We start from the raw sequence: 21,630 nt of genomic DNA, 5'->3' as shown, positions 1-21,630 counted from the left end.
CTCAAAGCATGATTAATATACGACTAAACTATGTAAAAAAGATAAATTACGTAAAGAAGAGTGAAGGTGTGATGATGGTGAAATGGGAAGCTCCTATAACGCAGTAAAATAATGTGTTATAGGTGAGAGACAGTTCTGGATAGCGCATTATTTTACTGCGTTATAGCACTTAACGACTCCGTCTCCATTAGTGCTATAGCGCAGTAAAATACTGCGCTATGGGTACTTTAATAACTTTTTTTTTTGTTGGGGTATTTTGGTTCAAAAAGTTTTTTTCGGGGGCATTTTGGTTCCGGACTCCTTCACACTCAGGGCTGGACATTTGGAGCGTCAGCAATTTAATATTGGAGCTCAACCTCGAGTAAAATGGTCTTGGAGGTGTTCTTGTGCTGGTGACAGCGCGCTTGATCAGTCAAGATGACTCTAGGAAAAGCGTTTCTCAGACTTTTTTTCCTTGCTCCACAAGAGAAAGGATATTATGTCTTGAACGGTATTTTTCGATTTGTTGGCGCTGAAGAATCTTCAGCAGTTGTCGAGGAGAAGGTTGAGTTAGGCCCAAGAACATATAAGGAGACTACTCATCTCATTAACACGATGTGGGACTCTTCAACAATTAACATAATTGAAAATCTAGTATCGTGCTGGATTGTGTTTTCTGATATCGATCGATTAGGAGGAGCAATCTTTACTATATCTCTTGTTATTGTTCAATAGCAGTTAAGCTGGATTGAGGAAATAAGCGTAAAGAGAATAGAGGCTTCTCTCTTTTCTTACATGCCGAACACAACCCCCCACCCCACCCCACCCCACCCCCCCCCCCCCCGGCCCAAACCCCTTCATGATTTGTGAAGTTGAAAAATTAAGGATAGTCTCAAAGATCTAATCAACATTAAGTTATCTTCCTTTTAGTTGTAACTTAAGGGCAGCAACCAGAGTAGATATGAAAAGGCCTTTCATGAGGATAGATCTGCATCCATGAAAGAGCATCCTGCAACTGTTCTAATATCTTGATGCTTTGTTAACATTTTACCTGGAAAAAAATAAATAGAATTTTTACAAATGATTATGCAAAAGTTCCAAAGTTTTATAGTCACGCGAATGCTATGATACGTCTGACACCACATGTTTCAAAACTCCTCATTTATTCTTTTTTAAATTCCATGTTATTTCAAACTATATCACATAAAACCTCCTTTTGATTTTTATGAGATTCTCACTTAATTAGTACATATATGTTCAAACAATATTAAGCCCTTTGTGTTTCATTTATTTATGTACAAATCTTGCATTAATTCACACAGAAGTCACATTGAGATGGTGAAGAGATTAAAGGTATGGACATACAAAGAAGGAGATTTGCAAATGGTACACAATGGACTAATGAAATATATATATATATATATATATATATATATATATATATATATATATATATATATATATATATATATATATATGCAATTGAAGGTCATTTTATTGGTGAAATGGAGAGTGAAAATAGATCTTTTTTACCTTCACATCCTGATAAGCTCATGCATTTTTTATGCCAATTAGTGTCACATATATTGTTGAATATATTTACTTGCCAATTATCAACAATTATTCTAGAGAAAGGATCCAAAGGGTTGTTGAAGATTATATTCATGTTATTGCTAACAAGTATCCTTATTGGAATAGAAGCAATGGTGCTGATCATTTCTTGGTTTCTTGCCATGATTGGTTAATTTTTTTCCTTCCCTCTACTCTATTACTTTTGATCTCACATATTTATTATCAGTGCACTCATCCAGTTGACAGGCTAGGTCACATTGTTGGGTGATTTTTTTTATTTTTTTTTGGAAAAAAAGTGATTTATCACCCCCTTTTCCAAATCTATGTGTTACTTTTTTTTTCTATGTTGAATTTGAACCCTGGTTTCCAAGATTTGCAGTACACTCATCTAATTGACTGTTAGGTCTTATCCTTGGGTGCAAAATGTTTTGTAACTTTTGAAAAATTAAAAGTGATTTATCACCCTTTTTTCCAAATCCAAACGTGTTGTTTCAATAATTAGTTTGAGTATAAACTGGGGTGGAGCTACCCTTGCCCGAGTAGAGTCAATTGACACCCCATTCCCACGGAATTTCCAACAGATATTAGTTGGAATATTTACAATGGACTTTCTATCCGAAAGCCCATATTTCCGATGAAGACATCTTTTGGAAATTCCTATATTTTTAATAGTGATTGCATGCAGTAATTGATTTACTTGAGAAGTCAATTCAGGCACCAGATATTTCAAGTAGAAATCCAGAGCTCTTCAAGAACTTCATCAGAGTGTTATGCAATGCCAATACTTCAGAAGGATTTCAACCCAAAAGAGATGTTGCATTGCCTGATATTTATGGATTACCAAATATTAAGATAACACCACCAGACCTTGGCCTAAATTCGAAAAATCGCTCGATTCTTGCATTTTTTGCTGGTAGATCACATGGTTACATAAGAGAAATATTGCTTAAACACTGTAAAAATAAAATAGATGACGAAGTTCGCGTGTACGAGCACCTCCCAGAGGGTCAAAATTACACAAAAAAAAATGGGTCAAAGTAAGTTTTGCTTAGCACCAAGTGGATATGAAGTTGCAAGTCCAAGAATTGGTGAGGCAATTTATGCAGGATGTGCTCCAGTGATAATTTCTGATCACTATTCTTTGCCGTTTAGTGATGTTCTTGATTGGAGTCAATTTTCCTTCAATGTTCCAGTTGAGAAAATACCGGTCCGGTTCAAACACGTCCAAAACCTCTTTTTTTTTATTTTTATATATAGTATATATATATATATATATATTATAGTATTTATTAGTATATTGTAGGTATATTTACATATGTTATATAAGTTTATAAGTAAAGTTTATATATTTACTGACTAACAGGCTAACAGCAAGTCAGCAATAGAGCATATAGGTGTATATATATATATATATATATATATATATATATATATATATATATATATATATATATATATATATGTTTAAGTATACTATATATAGTGGCCCAACGACTACAATTAAAAAAAAAAAAAAAATTCGACCAGTTTTACCGGTTTAACCGGTCCGGTTCCGGTTTTATCGGTTTAACCGGTTCTGGTTCCAAAAAAATAGAAATCGGAACCGATAGTTAATATACGGTTAACTGGAACCGGTTAACCGGTTCAACCGGTGCCGGTTCCGGTTTTATCGGTCCGGTTACCGGTTTGAACCGGTTAACCCGAACCGGTTGACGGGTTTACTTGAAAATGCTAAAAAGAGTGAGGAAATTGCAAAGGCATTTTAAAGCGCATAGGCCTGCTAAGCCATTTGATGTAATTTACAATGTGCTTCACTCAGTGTGGCTAAGGAGACTTAATTTTAAACTGGCTACGTGAACATTGTATTCACTAGTCTTTCCACATGCATTTCAATATTTTAATGTAGTTTGAATAACAAAATTTGTTACAAAAAAAGAAAAGAAGTATTTTCGTTCCAGAATGAAATCTTATTGGAACGGTTACTTTTCGGTGTTGATATTGTGGTTGTTTCGGTACTTCTGTCAACCTTGCACCTCTATATATTGAGTAATGCATGAGTTGAGGTATCAAGGTTTGAGTCAAATTGAGCAAGGGTTGCCACTTTGGGATATTGTGCTAATTCTAGTTTTGAACTACCATAGACTTGTATCATAATTTTCAATTGTGTGGCAAAAACCGAGTTCATTCTTCAGAACCATATCACATCCTCAAAGCATGTCATCATTGCTAGATCATTTATTTAATAAATCTAATTAGTTCAAAGAACCAGTAACAATAACCAGTAAAAATATTTTTTTAAATAGAATTTAAAATATTCGGCGATGGAAATGAGGGATATTAATGTATGGTTTGTATTAATTCGTGGAAACGAGTTCAGATGGAGCAAAATGTATGTCAGACAGTTCATGATATGGTCGACATCAATTAATTTGAGATTAAAAACCGTAATAATACTATTTAGTGTATATAAATTTAAGTGCCTATTTATTTCAGTCAATGTTCCAGTTGAGTAAATATATACATAGACAATTTTGAAGGGAATTTCTTGGAACAAGTACTTATAACTGCAGAAAAGAGTGAGGAAATTGCAATGGCATTTGAAAGTGCATAGGCCTGCTTAGAAATTTGATGTAATTGTAGAAATTATCGATGTGTTGAAGAAGAAAAGAGATGAAAATGGCAACAAAAATACAACGGAAATGAACAAAGAGAAGAAAGAGACAAAATGTCGCATTGGGCCATTTAAAACATTGTGCTCAAAGAAATAGGGAAAGTCACATAAATACAAGTTTTTGACAAATATTTCATACATTTGTTATTTTTTGGTGAATTGACACACTGTGCGGCAAGGATTTTCTTGGACTACTGGACCCAACGAGGATGTGACAATAGATAGAGATTGATGCATTTTGATACAATGTGTTATGTTTTGATACATAAAGGACCAATATTTTTTTACGTACGAAGAACTATGTAAAAGGTAGTTTTAGACCAGATTTTACATGTTCAACTGAACTCATTATTTTCAACTCAAATATAATATATGCATATACAAAGAAAAATTAAAATATCTATAGACATACTTATTTTGAAGTGAATACTCTAAATTTTGGATAGAGTGAAACTTAAATTTCTGAGGTGGTTGCATTTGACGCCAGCTCTCTCTGACAGTAAGGTGTTGGGGGTAAAGCTATATCAAAATTTCAAAATAACTTTCTTCAATTATCTATAAATGTCTTGGGCTTTGATTTAGGCATGGTTCAAGAACACTTGGGCCAAATAAAAGATTATTCAAGCCAATCTTTAGGGATAACAAAACCTGGCCCAGAACCCCCTTTAAATGTAGCAAGCTCGTTAATTTCGGTATAGGCTATTTTAACGCATCTGTTTAAGTTTTGACCCTATTTAAATAAGTTTACAAAAATAGCTCGTGGGTCAAAACTTGATCACAAATTCTAGCATATTGCCAGAAGTTCTGATGGACGGACGAAGACTTACCTTGCCACAATTCCTAAGAGATTGTTAGGATTTTAGTACAATGGTTTATAACTTCGGAACGAATTGTTTACAAGTTCTGGCAATTCGTCGGAAGTTTTGATGCATGGACCAAGATTGCCTTGCCACAAGTCCTGTCGAATCATCAGGACATTAGTACAAGTTATGTCTTAATTTTGATTCAAAATTATTCACAAGTCCTGACAAATCACAAGAAGTTTTGATGGATGGGCAAGACTTGTCTTGCAACGAGTCTTTGGCGAATCATCAGCACTCCAATACAACTCGTGTCATAGCTTTTATGCAAATTATTTACAAATCAAGAAAGCTTGTTAGTACTTGCATATAAATTTTACCAGCACATTTCTACTTTAAAATTGGTCCAAATTAACTTCAAATGACTCCAAATTTGATGTTCAACCTTTTAATACAAATAATAAGTCTCAATGGTTAGATTCAACTCAAATCTTCAAAAATCAACAGACTCACTTTGTTTTCTTAACCAATCAAGCTCAACAATTCAACTTAAACAATTCATTTTTACCCTTATGAGGAGTTTTTACAACCACATAAATGTTATGGCATGTTTAAGGCCTCAAATTTTAGAAGTTTAACAATCACAAAAATGCTATGACATGTTTTAAACCATAAATTTTAAAAGTTTTTATTTCTTTTTAACTTTCTTGTCGATGCAAATTATGCCACATAATATTGTTGCATGTACGTAAATTAAATCCTTAATTCATTGGTACGGTCGTCGTGTTAATTAGATCATTATAACAAAGATGACGTGACCTTATTAAAAGGAGTTAAGAGTGGAGTAAAGACTTGGTCCAGTGATTAAATCGAGGTACAATATTTCAAAGTCATTTTCCCCTTGACTAAAAGTGGTAACACTAATCAATTATAGATATTCACAGGGTACTTAATATTTTAACCAAAATCACTACTAGAGTGAATGAGCTGCCAATTACGTTTTAGGTTTTGGTAATTTCGTATCACTATGTACGCGTTTTCTCAATTCACATGTGAGATACTAACACAAATTTCTGGTAGTAACTATCTTAAGCTTTATTTATTTTCTCTGTTATAGTATGGATAATAAATAAATACTTTTTAAACACAAACTTCTATATAGATCGTATACAAGCTGTCTGCTCTTCTTTTTATAACAGTGTACAAAATGCATAATTAATACTTTTTATCTTCCTCCTTTAATACAGCAGACGAATCCAACCAGATATATGGGAAATTTAAAAAGGTGAGATGATTTGAGGATACTGTTTATATTTTGTTCCTGTTTAAGGAAATTATATATATATATATATATATATATATATAATATTAGCGTTTTAGAGGAAATTTTCAGTCGAAAGATGAATAATTATTCATGTTTCAATTTTGGGTTCAATTTTATATGTCTTCTCCCTGTCAATGTTGTAAAAGTTACGTTATTATAAACTTTTTAACTTCTAAGGTCCGTAAAAATTTGTATAATCAACCCCAATTTGTATGAGATTGAGACATAATTATTGTTGTTGTTTAGCTTCTATATACGAATAAAGTAATAATGTAAATAATGGGGTCGCTTAAAAAATTAATAATATTCGATCATAACTAATCGGTAACTTGAAAAATAAGATAGGAATTTGATACAGCAATTAAAAACAATACCCATTGTGTAAAAAAATGTATAGTGTAATGTATATAAGTTTTAAAAAAAGGATTTAACTTATACCCATCGATAATATAAATGATTTTTATACATTCGACGTATTTTAATTTGTTGTAGCAGATAGTTAATCTACTTTATCTCTCGAGTTACTAATTTCACTTTTTGTTATGGACAATACCTAGACTATAGTGGACTCTTTGAAAATGTTGTCAGGTGCGTGTCAGATCCTCCAAAAATAGTGCCTTTTTGGAGAATCATTCAATTTTATAACACAGGATGTGGCCTTTAATTTAAACTAAGAATATGTCTAGCATGCTGTTTCAAAATTTGATGCCTTTATACCTCCCACTATAAAAAAAAAAAAATAATAATAAAAAAAAAAGGTAAATGGAAGTAGTAGAGTTATCAGTTTGTATGTAAATGTTGTAAAGTTTTATCATGTAATTAGTTGTGAACAACTACAAGATACATTTTTCATGTTGTTAATTTATTTATTTTTTCCTTTTCATGAAGATTCTTTTGTGTTGTAATTTAACGCTGAAAATTGAATTTGACCAAAGTGTATTTCGATCAGTTCTGTACTCTATAAAGATTGTGCCCGTGCTTTATAAGTAGTCCTCGTATTGCAGCTCTTATTCAATCCAATTTGAGCCTAATTCACAAGTTAGAAGACAACAGAAAAGACGGCTAAAACCATCACAATCTTGGAAATTTGTTAGATGAAGGTGTAGAAAATTTCTGAAGTATGTGTTACGCGTAGTTCAATCTCACTAACAAGTTGGAATCCAATGTATATGGAGTAGAATTTGGTCTGCAGTCACATTTCTACTCTCTCGCGGGACCATTGACTGATCAGTTTTTAGTTATCTTGATGGAGTCTTCCTAGTCTAATTTTTCTTCTTTGAAACGTCTTCTGGAAACCTACTGAATATCCTTGTCTGTGGACCACTAGTTTTGCAGAAATTTTCGTTCCAGTGTGCATTATGCATGGTGCCATCGTCAACTTTAATATTGGTGTAAGTCAGTCTCTGTCGTGAAATTAGATGGTAATCCTAAGTTAGGAGTTTTATTGTTCTGATGCAAAACCATCTCTTGTCTCTTATAATTTTATTTGTTTTGGTCTATACTGAGTTATCGATCAAAAGTAAAATTTATATCAAAGCAATTCTTGAAATAAATTTTTGCGGTATCAGTCTATTCAATACAAAATTGCACTCCAAGGCCTAAAATTGACTTATTCAAAGTTTCACGAAACAATTATTATAAGGTTTCATGTACTAGCAATAAAAAATTACCCCTAGAGTCTTTATACAAAATGACTTGAGACTTGGAAGTTATCGTCCACACATTAATTGGTGCTAGTTGGATCAAAGTAACCCATTTTATTTGCCAGATCGTTTTATTTTCTATTGAATACCCGACTATCCTATTAGATTAACCATGATTTTTTACTCAAATCCCAACCTTTGCATCATTTTTTTTTTTGTAGAAAAAAGAAAGATTGAGTTTTCTTACATACTCTAAGTAGATGGAGAAGGAATTGAAGTTACATAATATGTCTTTTTCTCACTTGACTTAGTCAAGCAATATTTTCTTATATACTCTAAGTAGATCCACTGTCTTGCTAATGCGCACTGCATAGAAAATTCCTACCGAACCCGTGTTGGGTGTTTAGCATCCCTTCCTTACATATGTTGCTGCTCAAACATAATCAATTCAGATGACCTCGAAACGAACACAGCACTAGAGAAAATTAGGATAAAGGGAGTATTGGTTTGTTAAGTCTTCTCCATCCTTTCGAAAGTCTAGTAGAATACTCAAAAATATGACTAACAAGTTGGACGACAACTGAATAATCAATCTTGTAAATTTGTTAGAAGTCACTTCTCATCCATGGACCACAAGTTCTTTAGTTGTGATGTAGCTCATTTTCTCTCCATACAATTAGCATAACATTTTCCCAATAAGAAAATTTTGAAGTAGAAATCCACCTCATGTAGTGCTTGGAAGTGTCTTTCCTTTGAAAGGTCACTGCAGAAGAGATTGCCTAATACCAGCACTACATCATCCATGGACCACTAATTGGTTCAATGACCTCCAAATTCCACATGATATTGTTAACCAGCTCCACACACTTTTTATGATTGTACATATTCCATGGAAAAATTGCATTATGTGGCATTCTTACAACTTGACACATCATGACTTTATTGTTTGTTTCTCTTTTCTCACTTGACTTAGTGAAGCTATATCTAGTTTCTCTCTTTGTGCAACATCTTTGCTTTAGCAATCAAAGCCTTTGTCATTTATGAGAAGAATTTGTTATCTAAAGATCATGATATATCAGCAATAATTATAACATATTATTTAGGGGTTTTTTTTTTGGTTACTAATTAATCAGGTACTATAAACAACTATACCCAGCTGGATTTTTGGTAAGCCGATTGGTGTGTTGTGTTGGTAGTATTTTCCGGTACTATATGCATCAACTCAATTAAAATCTTATTGCAGATTTCCATCTTCACCTGGAAAAAAAATTAACCCATTTTTCTACTTAAGTTGTTTTCTCCGGTCGCAAACACTTACGCCACCGCTGCCTACACTGACAAAACCTAATAAATAGGATGAGGGAAGACCCACATAGAAAATTGCGGTGCTCAAGCAACCATTAAACCTGTGTCGGAATGTATATATTTATATATAAAAATGTGAAAAATAGATATATAGAATCTGTAAGCACCTATACCACAAATGTGCTGATGGGTGCTTTGGTTTGAAAGTGAAATGTGAAATTCCATTTTCGCGTGAGGTTAGCGTTCGACCCTCCACTAAGGTTGTTTTGGAAACTTGCTGGTTCTTATTTCTATGTCTCATTGCTTTGTTTCTTAATTTCTTTTAATGCATGTTCTTCTTTTTTATTTTTACCAGTTGATTTTTTCTTTCACTACTTACTTTGCTTTTTTTTATTTTTTATTTTTTTTTATTTCTCCTTTCTAATTTGTTAACTTCATTGTGGCAAAATCCCAAGAAAAAAGAAGAAGAGAAAAATTATCAGTTCCTAACCTATATAGAGTAATTTTTCTCTATTTTGATTTGCCTTTCTGTACGACCGTCATTTGTCATTAAAGGAAAGCACCCAGGACCGTGAAATCCTGGATCCGCCATTGAATAGGATTAAAGGAAACCTTCTTTCCTTTGTATTGTACCCGAGCTTCTACGTTTTCCTATTACAGCTCTTAATTCTAAGTTGAACAAGACAATTATTGTATGATTGGTACTAGCGACCAAGTCTTAAGACTAGAGTCTTTCTGAAAATTGACTTGACACAAATTAGTTAGTGCTAGTTGGGGCAAATTAGTTAGTGCTAGTTTTTCAAAATGATGGACCATGTTGTAAAACAAACATTAATATGCAAATAGCATATCAAATTTGATATCATTTAGGGCTTATCAAAAAATTTAAACTTGACAATTGAAAATATCACTAGTGTCTGGAGTGTTGAGCAATTCTGTATAATTATTAAAGAATAGGTAGGCCCAAACCACACATGGGATTCCCAACACACTCTTTTTCTTCATTTCTCAGAACTTGTTTTTTTTCCTGAAGTGTTCATCACTCATGTTGTTTAAAATTGGAAGAATTAGTTTAAAGTTGTTTTCCAATTTTTAAGAGATTTTACAAAAAGCCTCTATTTACATGTACAAATCGTGGGTGCTGTCCAGATTGGACATTCAAATAAAGACTATTTATTTTTCGTTCTTATTTTGGTAATAGATTTTGGTAGTACTCGAAACTTGAATTTTGAATTTTAGTAATTAAATGTTTGTTCAGAAATAAGACGCTTTTTAGTAGTCTTCTTTTTCATTCTGCAGTAATGTTTGTCTTTGAGTGATCCTGAACAAACTTGTCTCTATCCCCTAAATATGGGGTAAATTTCACATATGGTCACACAACTATGCCTTTTTTTTCCCAACTAAAGTCACTTATCTGTGTTATCTAAAACAAAAGTCACAAAAAATTTCCCTTATAACACAAAAGTTGCATATGCCGGAAAATCCAACTTCCTACGGGTGATAATGTTTTACTATTTTATTTATTTTTAACTTTTCTACTATTTATTTATTTTTAATTTAATAAATATTACAAATTTAATTAAAAAAACTCAACCCGACTCAATCCAAAACTCCAATCTCACAGGTAATAATCTTTTTCTCTTTCTTTTTAAAAAAGATTAGTCTAATAAATACAAATTCTATTAAAAGAACCGATTCATAACCCCTCATATGCAAAAATTAAAATACTCTTCTTCTGGTTTAGATTTTTGCTATATATGAAACATATTATATGCTATATCAATTATATTTTCCTATAAAATATAAAATCGTATTCTCATATGAAAAGAATAAAGATATGTTATTATTGTTTTTAATTAGAGACTCCAAAATTTCACTTGATCCAGCCATTCCTGTTCAAATACCTTCTTTAAATTATTGTCTACTTTAACGTAAGTATCTATTAGGGAACAAGAATATAAAATCAGTTCATGCCTATCTTATTCTGTTTACAATAAGGAATTTTAGAGGGCGGAGTGAGAAACTGAGTTTTAAGGACTAATAGTTATTGCTACTTGTATTGAAAGTAAAAATTTTGTCATAATTTTATTTTAAAAATTTATTCACAGTTTTAGTATTGTAACTGGCAAAATGGTTGATATACAACATATGATATGCTTCTTATAAAGCAAAACTCTAAATAAGAATAAGAGTGTTTTGATTTTGCATATGAATTTTGTCCGGCTCGGGTTAGATCAGTTCTTTTTAATTGAATTTGTATTTATTAGACCTATTTTTTAAAAAACAAAGAGTAAAATATTATTACTGGTGAGACATGAGTTTTGGATTTAGTCGGGTTGGATTTTTTAATTATATTTTTTCTATTAAACTAAAAATAAATAAACTAGTAAAATTTAAAAACAAATAAAATAGTAGTAAAATCTTATCACCCACGGGAAGTTGAATTTTCCGACATATCTGACTTTTGTGTTAGTAAGGGAAAGTTTTGTGACTTTTGTATTAGAAAATATACTTAAGTGCCTTTGGTAGGAAAAAAAAAATCATAGTTGTGTGACCATATATGAAATTTACCCCCTAAATATGTGGACAATATTTCTTTCAAGGATATTGAATTTATTTACGCTTCAAAGTTTTCATTCAATTTTGGTTGCTAATTTTTGTATTCAACATTAGAAGCCCCAACTACCAAAAGGTCATAGTTTAAAATATCTTGGAAATTTGTTACAAGAATATGTAGAAATTTTCTGAAGTATGCCTTATACAATGGTGCGGTCTCTAATTATATTGACCCAAGTCAACTCTCTTGTGAACTCTAAAAGCCCCAACTACCAAAAGCTCATAGTTTTAAATATCTTGGAAATTTGTTACAAGAATCTGTAGAAATTTTCTGAAGTGTGCCTTATGCAAGGGTGCAATCTCTAATTATATTGACCCAAGTCAACTCTCTTGTGAACAAGGATGACGTAAGGATTCTGATAATTGATTTTGTAAGAAACATTTTGTTATTTGCTGAAAAGAAATAAAAGAAAATGGCAAGTCTCTTTTTCTTATATTCACTTCTCTGTTTTGTCTTTCTAAGTCAAACCCTTTCTTCATCATCTCTGCATCATCTTTGCTCTCCCAATGAAGCTTTTGCTTGGCTTGTCTTCCACTCTTATGGGTGTTCTACTTCTTTCCCGAAAAAAACATCTTGGAATGAGAGTAAGGATTGCTGCACTTGGGATGACGTTACTTGTGACTTGTTAACGGGTCATGTTATTGGCCTGGACCTTAGTTGCAGCTAGCTTGGTGGAACTCTTCATCCCAACGACAGCCTCTTCCAACTCCATCATCTCCAGAGACTGTCTGCTAAATGCATAATTAATACTTTTTATCTTCTACCTGTTAATGTAGGAAAATGTCAACTTGCTTGGGGTTGATATGTAATTGTTGTCGTTGTTTAACTTCTACCGTTTATACTAATAATAAAATATAAATAAAATTGCTTGGAAGATAATCATAGAAAATTACCCATAGGAAGGCACGAACTTGCCATAACAAGTTAAAAATTGCTCCTAATGTGGATTTTTTTAACGCTGTCATTGTATATAAACTAATAAACTCAATAAATTCAAGAACCCAACTGGGGACTTGAGATGGTTACTGGAAAAAAGAAACTAATAAAAAATTTAAGTTATATTTACTTATGTGTTACAGAATTTTAGAAAATCGATGTATTTTAACTTGTAGCTATAGTAAAGTGCTTTATTTTTTGGCATCATACATAAACGAGCCCTCAAACTTGATCTCAGTTAACAAGTATGTCTTCCAATTCTAGGTGTGTACAAGCAGACACCTTAACTTGTCTCCACTTTGTCAGTTGAATACTCCAACTTACAAAATGATCATCTAGACACCTCCTAATTTTATATCTCACGTCAGTGATATGTCAGCATTTGTGTTTACGTGTTTAACTTTATATAAGTTGAGGTGCCTACTTGTGCATGCCCAAAGTTTGAGGACACACTTGCCAGCTGAGGCCAAATTTGAAGGCTTATTTATGTATTATGCCTTATTTTCTACGTTACTAAGTATTTTCAACTTTTTATTTTATTGACAGTACTTGTAGTTACCTTTAGGATTCCAGGTAGTGTAAAAGAAATTACATTGTGTAAATATAGAAATTAAACTAAAAAAAATAAAATAAAAGCAAAGAAAGGTAATAAGAGACATATTATTTAAGCAAATGTATTAGACTATATATAGAGTAGTGTCATTTGCTTTCATCTTCATAATTCATCACTCAAAGCATAGCGAATTAACTAAAGAAGTTAGCAATGTGTGCTTATTATTCAAGCTGTGGAACCTCATTATTTCCCTTTTTTTCATTTCTTATTATCTTCTTCTACTTATCTTCACTTTTGAATTATCAAACTGATAATTCCATTACTTTTTTCTCTTTCTCAAAAACCCCTCCATTAAACAACAACAAAGAACAAAATCTTGCTACTCATGCTAAGGTACTTTTATTTTTTCTTATAGTTTATATCAACAATCTTCAAACATTTATATTTCTGTTTTTTTTTTAACACTATTTTTGAATTAATTTAACAGAAGAGCAGTTTACAGAAAGTTGAAGAAGATTTAGCCCGAGCGAGAGCAGCAATTTGGAAAGCTATTCGTTCGAAAAATTATACATCTGATAAAGAAGAGAGGTTCATTCCAAATGGATCTATTTATAGAAACTCATATGCCTTTCATCAGTAAGTTTATTGGAACATTTCATTCGATTAATTTAGTTAATTTTACTGTTTCTATAAGCTAATGCTGTTACTATAATGCTAGTAGTACTTCTTTCTTCTTATGGAGAAAATATGTATTTGTGCTGGATTTAACTTATATAACACTATTAGTGCATAGTAGATTACATGTTATAGAATGTAATTTGCCTTATTTTTCAGGTTACTATATAATTCATTTTTTTAAAAAGAAAATCAACATGCTCTATAACAGCTTAATCTTTGATACTCCATCTATTTCAGTTTATGTGACATGATTTCTTTATTGGTCGGTTCTGAAATGAATGACACACTTTTATAATTGAAAACAACTGAATTTTCTCATTTTACCTTTAATAAGAAACATTTATATCTACACAAATATATTGCTTAAAGCCATAGGTTTCAAAAGTTTTATAGTCACACGAATGCTATGACACGTCTGACACCACATGTTTCAAAACTCATCATTTATTCTTTTTTAAATTCCATGTTATTTCAAACTATATCACATAAAACCTCCTTTTGATTTTTATGAGATTCTCACTTAATCAGTACATATATGTTCAAACAATATTAAGCCCTTTGTGTTTCATTTATTTATGTACAAATCTTGCATTAATTAACACAGGAGTCACATTGAGATGGTGAAGAGGTTAAAGGTGTGGACTTACAAAGAAGGAGATTTGCCAATGGTACACAATGGACCAATGAAAAATATATATGCAATTGAAGGTCATTTTATTGGTGAAATGGAGAGTGAAAATAGACCTTTTTTAGCTTCACATCCTGACGAAGCTCATGCATTTTTTATACCAATTAGTGTCACATATATTGTTGAATATATTTACTTGCCAATTATCACCAATTATTCTAGAGATAGGATTCAAAGGGTTGTTGAGGATTATATTCATGTTATTGCTAACAAGTATCCTTATTGGAATAGAAGCAATGGTGCTGATCATTTCTTGGTTTCTTGCCATGATTGGGTAATTTTTTTCCTTCCCTCTACTTTACTACTTTTGGTCTCACATATTTATTATCAGTGCACTCATCCAGTTGACCGCTAGGTCACAGCAGTGGGTGAAAAATATATATATTTTTTTAAAAAAAAGTGATTTATCACCCCATTTTCCAAATCTCTGTGTAATGTTTTAGTTAGGGGATCGGAGTTGTTGATTAAGTGATGTTGAAGTAAGTATGCAGGCACCAAGAAAAAAAAATCAAATTACCTACTAATACTACTTTTGTTTTCTATGTTGAATTTGAACCTTGATTTCCAAAATTTGCAGTACACTCATCTAATTGACTGTTAGGTCTTATCCTTGGGTGCAAAATGTTTTGCATTTTATGAAAAATTAAAAGTGATTTATCACCCTTTTTTCCAAATCTGAACGTGTTGTTTCAATAATTAGTTTGAGTATAAACAGGGGTGGAGCTACTCTTGCCCGAGTAGAGTCAATTGACACCCCATTCCCATGGAATTCCAATCGATATTAGTTGGAATATTTGCAATGGACTTTCTATCGAAAATCCCATATTTCCGATGAAGACGTCTGTTGGAAATTCCTTTATTTTTATTTGTGATTGCATGCAGTAATTGATTTACTTGAGAAGTCAATTCAGGCACCAGATATTTCCGGTAGAAATCCAGAGCTCTTCAAGAACTTCATCAGAGTGTTATGCAATGCCAATACTTCAGAAGGATTTCAACCCGAACGAGATATTTCATTGCTTGAAGTTTATGGATTACCACATATTAATATAACACCACCAGACCTTGGTCTAAATCCGAAAAATCGATCAATTCTAGCATTTTTTGCTGGTGGGTCACATGGTTACATAAGAGAAATATTACTTCAACACTGGAAAAATAAAAAAGACGACGAAATGCGCGTGCACGAGTACCTCCCAGAGGATCAAAATTATACAAAATTAATGGGTCAAAGCAAGTTTTGCTTAGCACCAAGTGGATATCAAGTTGCAAGTGCAAGAATTAGTGAGGCAATTTATGCAGGATGTGTTCCAGTGATAATTTCTGATAATATTTTCTTGCCATTTAGCGATGTTCTTGATTGGAGTCAGTTTTCAGTCAATGTTCCAGTTGAGAAAATTCCAGAATTGAAGACAATTTTGAAGGGAATTTCTTGGAGTAAATACTTGAAAATGCAAAAAAGAGTGAGGAAATTGCAAAGGCATTTTAAAGTGCATAGGCCTGCTAAGCCATATGACGTAATTTACAATGTCCTTCACTCAGTGTGGCTAAGGAGACTTAATTTTAAACTTGCTACTTGATATGTCATTGTATTCACTAGTCTTTACACATGCATTTCATCATTTAAATGTACTTTGAATAACCAAATTTGTTTTTTTTTTTAAATGGATTTTCAATTCGAGAATGAAATCTTATTGAAATTGTCAGTGTTTGGTGCCGTATATTATGGTTGTTTTGGCACTTTTGTCAGCCTTACACCTTTATATCCATCGAGTAATGCATGAGTCGCATCATCAAGGTCTAAACCAAATTAAGCAAGGCCAGCGACTTTTGCAATATTGTGCCAATTCCAATTTTGAACTACCACAGACGTGTTTCATAGTTTTCACCTACACTCTTATCAATAAACAATAATTAGTAGGCATAATGTATATATACATAATTTTTATGTGAAGCTTCTTACCTAAGGCAACTTCAAACTAGCACTCAGATCCCAAAATTTTGATTAAGGATGAATTTACCCACCACAACCCATATTAATTGGTTCAAATCTAGTTGACTTCCATTCATTTAAGGATTTAAATTATATCAATTATAGCGTAAATTTTTACTAATGTAGTTTAACCTATTTTAACAAGTTTGCTATATTTTTATTATGTTATTAATTAATGTCTACCGTAGATTTACCTATAATTACCTTAGGTAACCTGATCGTTTTAATATTTTTTACCTTCATTGTATGTTTTTTATTACTTAAAAACTCACTTCAGGCACCAGATATTTCCAGTAGAAATCCAAAGCTCTTCAAGAACTTCATCAGAGTGTTATGCAATGCCAATACCTTAGAAGGATTTCAACCCACAAGAGATGTCTCATTGCCTGAGATTTATGGGTTACCAGATATTAATATAACACCACCAGACCTTGGCCTAAATCCGAAAAATCGCTCGATTGTTGCATTTTTTGCTGGTAGATCACATGGTTACATAAGAGAAATATAGCTTCAACACTGGGAAAATAAAAAAGACGATGAAATTCGTGTGTACGGGCACCTCCCAGAGGGTCAAAATTACACAAAATTTATGGGCCAAAATAAGTTTTGCTTAGCACCAAGTGGATATGAAGTTGCAAGTCCAAGAATTAGTGAAGCAATTTATGCAGGATGTGTTCCAGTGATAATTTATGATCACTATTCTTTGCCATTTAGTGATGTTCTTGATTGGAGTCAATTTTCAGTCAATGTTCCAGTTGAGATAATACCAGAATTGAAGACAATTTTGAAGGGAATTTCTTGGAGCAAATACTTGAAATTGCATAAAAGAGTGAGGAAATTGCAAAGGCATTTTAAAGTGAATAGGCCTGCTCAACAATATGATGTAATTTACAATGTGCTTCACTCAGTGTGGCTAAGGAGACTTAATTTTAAACTTGCTACTTGATCATTGTATTAACTAGTCTTTGCACATGCATTTCATTGTTTTGATGTATTTCGAATAACCAAATTTGTTTAAAAAATTTTGGTTTTTCGTTCAAGAATGAGTTCTTATTGAAGCTGTCAATACCCAATGTTGTATATTGTCGTTGTTTTGGTACTTTTGTCAGCCTTGCATCTCTATATATAGAGTAATGCATAAGTCGCGGTATCAAGGCTTTGGTCAAATTGGGCAAGGTCGGCCACTTTTGCAATATTGTGTCAGTTCCAGTTTTGAAGTATCGCATTTATAGTTTTCAGCTGAGTAGCAAATCCGAGTTAATCCTTCAGAACACCATCATTACTATATCACAAGGATCAAAAGCGAAATTTACCAATAACTTAGAGACAAAAGTGCTATTTCCCTAAATTTCGGGTGTAAAATATGAGCAACTGAGCAAACTTTTCCAATTCTTCTTCAATAGACCACCTCAGTGCCTCAACCAGATAGAAACAGTCAATATCGAAAGGCATTCTCTTTTACTACTACAACAACTACTACTACTATATTACGATGATCATAATGTTGTACGAAGAAATTACTCAAAAGTTAGTCTTCAAGCATGGCAGATTTCTTTGCGATTCTGCGGTTATGGATTCTGCTTCATGTGATTCTTCATGCTCATGGAAGAAAAAATTAAACTGCTCTTTTGAAACTCAAAGATGCCATAAACTACCCAAAATGGGACTGCTCTTTCGTCTTGGGGCGGCGAAGAAATGGATTGTCGTAAATGGATTATTCACAAGTCTTGCCACGAGTCCAGACGAATCATCAGAACTCCAGACTTTGTGTTCTAATTTTTGTGCAAATTGTTCACAAATCAAGAGTCAATACAGCTTGTCAGGATTTGCATAGAAATTTTACCAGAACATTTTTGCTTTAAAATTGATCCAAATTAACTTCAAATGACTCCAAATTTGATATCCAACTTTCTAATACCTAATCCTAATAATTCTCAATGGTTAGTTTTGAAAAATCAACAGTCACTTTGTCTTCTTAACCAATCGATGTGAATTATGTCACATAATATTGTCCGTGCATGTTACGTAAATTAAATCCTTAAATCATTGGTACGGTCGTCGAAAATCATTCGTGCGGTCGTCGTGTTAATTAGATCATTATAACAAATTAAAGGTGATCTGACCCTATTAAAAGAAGTTAAGAGTGGACAATAAAGACTTGGTCCGGTGATTGTTATCAAGTAAAAGGTACAAAATTTCAAAGTTATTTTCACCTTGACTAAAAGAGGTAAGACTAATTAATTAGGGGCCTGTTTGGAAAGCCACCCAGGTAATTGGAATTAAGTGTAATTACACAATTTAGTCTGTTTGTTTGATCAAGTAATTACACCTTTTAATTCTAGGGTTAATTTTTAATTTCTTTATTTTTTGTTTTATTTTAATTTCTTTTCTTTAATTTATTTTTTATTTCTAATTAATTTCTTTTTTATTTTTACTTTTTAATAATTTTTATTTTGTAAAATACATTTTTCTTTTATATTATTTCTTTCATTTCCTTTCTTCTCAATCCCAACATTTGCTTCTTGTGGTTCCATGTAATTACTCATATTTTTTATTTTATTTTATTAATTTAACATAACCGTGCTATTATTATAATTTTTGAAACTACACTTCTTAATATTAAAAAAAATGAGTCATTAACAAACTTGACATATAATGAGTAACGTTATTAAAGTAGAATTTCATTATAAATAAGGTTATAGACTTTATTTTTCCTTTCTTTTGAATTATATTTACTTAAGTCATGTTGGAACTTACTCATGTTGGAATTTGACATAAGAGCATTCTGTTAAACTTTTCGTTTGGATTTTGAATTTAGGTTATATTTTAAATTTTAATTTATTTATTTTAGTACTATTGACTTGTTATTTCACATTGCATGTTGTTTATTTTTCACTTACAGTTGATAGATTTTTTTTTTGTCAAACATTTGAATAATGTTATGGCATTATATTTATAAATATTGGCAAACATTTCATCCATGATGTTCTCACAAAAAGAGTCTGCTTTTAAGTTTTATAATTAATTAAATTTAAAATATTATTAATTTGAAAAATATATATATCAATTACTTTTTACAGCATTAGTTACAAATATATGATTATTAATTAATATATTTTCAAGAAACAACATGTTATTAAAGAACTAACTTAATATCATTTATAAAGGCACATATTTTTTAATATTAATTTTAAATTTTTGATAATTAAATTTTAGTTTTAAATTAAACAAACTGTGTAATTACACTTGTGCAACCAAACATCACGCTTGTAATTACACTGTAATTACATTATGACAAACAAACACGTCGTTGTAATTACAATACTATATAATTACTAGGCTGTGTAATTACTACCCTAGTAATTACGTCCATTCCAATTACCAGGTGGTTTTCCAAACAGACCCTGGATATTCATATGGTACTCCCTCCGCCTCAAAATATTTGTCATGTGTTTCATTTATACGCTCATTAAAAAAATATTTATAAGGGTAGCATTTTGACTATTTTAACCTTGACATATTTCATCATGTAATCTCTCCTTAATAAATATTTACTTCATCAATGATGAGAACCTCTTAGATGTTGCTAATTAATACAAGGGTAAAATAGAAAAAAACTACTCCCTCTGTCCCAAAAAGATTATCCTCCTTTTCTTTTTAATCTGTTCCAAAATGATTATCCTCTTTCTATATTTAGAAATAATTTGCTTTATGAGATGATTTACAGCCACACAAATATCTAAGGCTTGTTTTGGACCACACATTTCAAAAGTCTTTTTTTATTTCTTAAACTTTGTGCCAAGTCAAAAGAGGACAATCTGTTTGGGACGGATGGAGAACATAATTTTATCTTGGTTAAATGAAACGACAAATATTTTGAGACATGTATTTTTAATAAGGACGACAAATATTTTGAGACATGTATTTTTAATAAGGACGACAAATATTTTGAGACAGAGGTAACTTATTATTTAGAAACAATTTAACTTTATGAGATGCTACGATTTATAGTAACACAAATATCTAACACTGCCATAAATTTCAAAATCTTTTTTTTTTATAATTCGGTGTCAAGTCAAATAATATTAGGTAAATTGGGATGGACCAGTTAATGTGCCATTTCAGTTTACTCTCAGCTCATTCCTTAATTATACACTTTTTGCTGCCGTCCATTCCTCTGCTAGTTTAATAATACAAATTCCTCTGCCGGCTGTGATGATTTTTGTTTTTCCAATTCTGAGTGCTTCAACCTAAAGAAACAGTCAAAATCGAAGCTCTACTAGTCATCTCAATCGACTTAACCAATTCCAAAATTTCACCATCGCTATGACCAGAAATTCAAATAAAATAATAATTCCTATTTACTACTACTTACCATATTATGATGATGATAATGATAATGGTGTATGAAGAAATTACTACAGATAGAGATAGAATTAGTCTTCAGGCATGGCAGATTTCTTAGCAATTTTGTGGTTATGTGTTTTTCTGCTGCATGTGCTTCTTCATGCTCATGGAAGCTTAGGTTGCTTGGAAGAAGAAAAAAAATGCTCTTTTGGAACTCAAAGATGCACTCAATTACCCTAACGGGACTGCTTTTTCGTATTGGGGTGGCGAAGAAAAAGATTGTTGTAAATGGGAAAGTGTTGGTTGCAGTGAATTGACGAAGCGGGTGACTAAGGATAGGAGCTTGAATCACTAAGCTAAATGAAGGAAGAACTCAAGGAATGGAGAGACTTGAGTAAGAAGCTAACTTATGTACAGAAAATGAGAAGAAGAGAGGAGAGGATTCTGTTATAGAGAGAAGATTTCTGAACCTTTAATCACATGTAAATCATTTCATTCATCCAATACACTCTACTTGCTTGTGT

At 31.9% G+C, this 21,630-nt stretch overlaps 1 protein-coding gene and 2 pseudogenes across 1 annotated transcript; all 3 read left to right on the top strand.

Annotated features, from left to right (window-relative positions):
- Positions 1-417: 417 nt before the first annotated feature.
- On the top strand, positions 418-3,408 carry LOC132637859 (probable glycosyltransferase At3g42180; annotated as a pseudogene).
- A 10,164-nt stretch (positions 3,409-13,572) lies between these two features.
- LOC132638661 (probable glycosyltransferase At5g20260) lies at positions 13,573-16,348 on the top strand. Its single transcript, XM_060355468.1, has 4 exons — positions 13,573-13,793; positions 13,888-14,036; positions 14,683-15,040; positions 15,678-16,348. Exons 1-4 carry the CDS (start codon positions 13,611-13,613, stop codon positions 16,344-16,346), a joined length of 1,359 nt encoding a protein of 452 aa, XP_060211451.1. The 5' UTR covers positions 13,573-13,610; the 3' UTR covers positions 16,347-16,348.
- Positions 16,349-16,934: 586 nt separating this feature from the next.
- Positions 16,935-17,705, top strand: LOC132637858 (probable glycosyltransferase At3g42180; annotated as a pseudogene).
- Positions 17,706-21,630: the final 3,925 nt, after the last annotated feature.

The sequence above is a fragment of the Lycium barbarum genome, chromosome 4 (assembly GCF_019175385.1).
Source record: "Lycium barbarum isolate Lr01 chromosome 4, ASM1917538v2, whole genome shotgun sequence".
Taxonomy (NCBI): Eukaryota; Viridiplantae; Streptophyta; class Magnoliopsida; order Solanales; family Solanaceae; genus Lycium; species Lycium barbarum.
This window is presented reverse-complemented; position numbering and strand designations above follow the sequence as displayed.